The sequence below is a fragment of the Sinocyclocheilus anshuiensis genome, unplaced genomic scaffold, assembly GCF_001515605.1.
Source record: "Sinocyclocheilus anshuiensis isolate Anshui unplaced genomic scaffold, SAMN03320099.WGS_v1.1 scaffold1394, whole genome shotgun sequence".
Classification (NCBI taxonomy): domain Eukaryota; kingdom Metazoa; phylum Chordata; class Actinopteri; order Cypriniformes; family Cyprinidae; genus Sinocyclocheilus; species Sinocyclocheilus anshuiensis.
The window spans coordinates 184,701-188,944 of record NW_015558696.1 but is presented as its reverse complement, the minus strand read 5'-3'; the positions used below and the strand labels follow the sequence as shown (position 1 = coordinate 188,944).

The window sequence follows — 4,244 nt, the reverse complement described above, 5'->3', positions numbered from 1 at the left end:
GTGTGTGTGTGTGTGTGTGTGTGTGTGTGTGTGTGTGTGTGTGTGTGTGTGTGTGTGTTTCAGGGTGCTGAAGGAGCAGTGGATTCGGGCAAAGTACGAGAGGCAGGAGTTCTTGGAGAACGGCAAGAAGCTGATCTATGAGGACGGTGTGTGTGTGTGAATCTCAGAATACTTGCCTTTCATTTCCCGCTTGATGATTGACACGCTTGTTTGACCAATCACAGAGACGAGAGACGGCATGCTAATGAAGAGGGGGCGGGACAACGGACAGTTCCTCAACAGACGATTCGTCCTGTCGCTGAGGGACGGCACACTAAAGTACTACACTAAACTCGACGTGAGTGTCAGCGCAAGCGTGCCGCGGTTATTCTACCATCACTGAGATACTGCTATAGTCTGTGTTAACATTGCGAATTAGAGTTTATTTTTATATTTTATGTTATATCATATTAAACATGAATATTTTTTATTATATTAAACATGTTTTTTATTTTATATTATATTAAATATAAATATTTTACATTTTTATATTATAAGTCTAATTTTAGTTAAACTTTTATTAATTTTGTTGTTTTTGTCATTTTAATTCGTTTTTTGTTTTTTTAAAAATGTGTCTGTATAGTTTTTATTAGTTTTATTAACACTTATGATACTTTATAAATCTTTATGGTACAATGTATTTAACAACATAAACATGAAAGAGCGGTCAGAATGCATTTCTTCTGTAATGTAACATTTCTGAATGAAACAGAATAGCAGAAAATAATGTAGGATGGGCCTTGATCTTATTCATCAAGATGTGATTATATCATATATTGTTCATTATATATATATATTTTAAAGCTTTTTTTAGTGTTAGTGTTAGTTTAATTATTTTAGTTCTTTAACCTAAAATAAACAAAAATTACAAATGTTGGCAACTAGCTGAAATAAAATATGTTTAAGTTTTATATATTTTATTTTATTTCAATGTCAATAGTAACTTTTTTGTTGTTGTTTTAGTTTTAGCAAAATGGGATTTTAATAAGTTGACTGTCTATGCAGTATAATATACATTTGGATTTTTTGTATTAATCGGTGCTACACTATTAAAGAAAACAGAGAAGAAGGGTTGCGGCAAAAAAAAAAAAAACACTTCGGGATACAAAAATGTGGAAGTACAATCTGTAGTTTTCACAAAAGACAAACAGGGTGAAAATAATACACATTGCACACATTTACTTACATATGCTACTGACATTATAACAGTGTAAAGCTGGTTGAAAATGGGCAAATGTCTCTGTAGGCTAAAGAACCCAAAGCCGTTATAAAGGTGGACACCATGAATGCCTGCTTCCAGCCGGACAAGATCGGAAACCCCAACGGCCTGCAGATCACCTACCTGAGAGACAACATCACACGAAACATCTTCATCTACCACGACAGCAGCAGAGTGAGACACACACACACACTCTCACACTACACACACACACACACTCACACACACTCACACACACACGTCTCTGTCCGTCTGTCTCTCTCAGGAGATCGTGGTGTGGTTTAACTGCATCCGGGCGGCGCAGCTGCACTATCTGAAGGTGGCGTTCCCTGGAGCCACGGACGCTGAGGTGAGTCCTTCGTTTCGCTCCCTGATCGCAAGTCTGGTCGTGCGACGTCACTCACAGCTTCTCTTTCTGCTCAGCTGAAGCCCAAACTGACACGCAGCTTTCTGAAAGAGGGATACATGGAGAAAACGGGCCCGCGGGTGAGACGCGCATCTGAAAAAATAGAACGCTTATGATGCATTGATACAATGTATATAACAACATTCACAATGCACTGTGTGATTTCTAAATGAAACAGAATAGCAGGAAATAATGTAGGATTGGACTTGATTTTATTCATCAAGACGTGTTTAGATTCGTATGTAAGAGCTCATGCACGTTCATTTTATTAACCTGCGTCTACTCCTGATCCTTCTGCAGGGTTTATATTCTGATAATGACCAGCTTTATCCTGCCTCTTATACCAAATACATACTGTAAATAATAGCAGTAATGAATAAGACTAGGTCTGTTTTGATTGACATTGAGCTGGTTTGTTTCTGCAGCAAACAGAAGGCTTTAAGAGGCGCTGGTTCACGCTGGATCACCGGCGGCTCATGTACTTCAAAGATCCTCTGGTAAGACGCCTCTCGACGTCTCGTGTCTCTGCTGTAACTCTAGAATGAGACTTTCAGATTAAGTGACTTTCTGGTTTGATTACGGTAAAACGGGTTCAGTGAGAGGGAAATGTCATCAGGTGTTGATGATTGATGTTAGTACCTGCTCTGAGATCAGCTGTTCCTGTATTTAAATGCTTATGGACAAGCTAGCATTATAAATATTAGTAGATTAATAGGCAAAGCTGATTGGAAATCAACAATTAATGTACGTTAAACCTTCCACACACCAGCTGATTAAAATAAATAAAAAATAAATGACTAAAAAATCGGATTAAAACAAACAAATAAATAATTAAAGTAAATAATAAATTTTATAGATACAATTTTGGACTTCACAAAATTGGACTTCACTTTTTAAAATATTCTTGTGTGCAGTGTATTATTATTATATGATTATATTATATTATTATATGATTCACCGAAGAAGGCTTGCTGCTGAAACGCCTGATTGTTGATTGCTCTGTTGCAAAATAAAAATAAACTATAATTTATTAAGAAGATAAAGCGAGTGCGGATCCTTTATCTGATTGTAAATACTAAATAAAACATAACTAATTAGATTAAAATAAATAAATAATAAAATACAATACAAACTAACAATCTAACTCACAAAAAAATATTTTACATTGGTATAGTATATAGTGTATTATTTAAAAAAAAAAGAATAAATGAACTTAGGAATATAAACAAAATTGCAGTAGAGTAAATTATTAAATGTTATATAATTTAATTATTGTGAAATTAAAATAAAAATAAACTATAATTTATTAAGAAGATAAAGCGAGTGCGGATCCTTTATCTGATTGTAAATACTAAATAAAACATAACTAATTAGATTATAAATAATAAATAATAAAATACAATACAAACTAACAATCTAACTCACAAAAAAATATTTTACATTGGTATAGTATATAGTGTATTATTTAAAAAAAAAAAGAATAAATGAACTTAGGAATATAAACAAAATTGCAGTAGAGTAAATTATTAAATGTTATATAATTAAATTATTTTGAAATTAATAAAATGCATGCACTTTTTATGACCATATTAATTAAGAGACTGTTTGCAATATTTGGACTTGTGGATGCATTTGTCAAAACATGATTAAAGTTAAAAACCTTAAATACACACTTTCTTTTTTACATTCACATTCATTTAAATCTGAAATCTGGCTGATGATTAAGAAAAAAACTCATTGATAAGTTTTGAGACAATTACTCAATTTATATGAAATAATTAACATTGAATGAAGAAATTGCATTAAGAAATTAGAAAATTATACACAGCACTTTTCTGTCATGATGTCCATTTCCATAAGAAATAACTCATCCCTTCTTGCTAAAGCAATGGTTTATAGTAAATACACGTACAACAGACATCTAGAACTGTTCTGAAAGTTAAATCACAGTACAAAGTTATGAGAGAAGATACTAATGTAGCACAAAGATAAATGTCTATCAGTTCAAACAGTTCAAATGCAGCTTCAGCTTGAATGAGGAAAGAGAAGCTGTTGAATCTGAAAGCAGAGTTTCTTCTGTGTGTCTGGCAGGACGCGTTTGCTAGAGGCGAGGTGTTCCTGGGACACCGAGATCACGGATACCGCGTTACGATCGGACTCCCCGCAGGAACCCACTACAACGGGACGTGGCAGTACGGCATCACCATAGAAACGCCCGAACGCAGCTTCCTGTTCACCTGCGAAACAGATACGGAGCAAAAAGATTGGATGAGCCATTTTAATGCAGTCATGAACACTCCCATGAGCCCACAGGAGTACACAGGTAAAAGCACACACACACACACACACGCACGCACACACACTCTCTCACACACACACACACGCGCGCGCACACACTCTCTCACACACACACACACACGCGCGCACACTCACACACACGCACACACACACACACACACACTCGCGCATGTGCGCAAACACATGCGCTTGCGCACAAACTCACACACACACACTCACACACACCCACACACGCACGCACACACCCACACGCACGCACACACACACACTCACACTCACGCA

General features: G+C 35.7%; 1 protein-coding gene across 1 annotated transcript in view; it reads left to right on the top strand.

The window, feature by feature from the left end:
* The window catches only part of LOC107681418 (arf-GAP with dual PH domain-containing protein 1-like), a 13,193-nt gene that overhangs the window by 8,008 nt on the left and 941 nt on the right, over positions 1-4,244 (top strand). Inside the window, exons 4-10 of the mRNA XM_016477714.1 lie at positions 64-146; positions 225-337; positions 1,286-1,432; positions 1,524-1,607; positions 1,682-1,744; positions 2,090-2,161; positions 3,756-3,987. Of these exons, the coding sequence (XP_016333200.1) occupies positions 64-146; positions 225-337; positions 1,286-1,432; positions 1,524-1,607; positions 1,682-1,744; positions 2,090-2,161; positions 3,756-3,987 (794 nt within the window). The remainder of the gene's footprint in view (positions 1-63; positions 147-224; positions 338-1,285; positions 1,433-1,523; positions 1,608-1,681; positions 1,745-2,089; positions 2,162-3,755; positions 3,988-4,244) is intronic.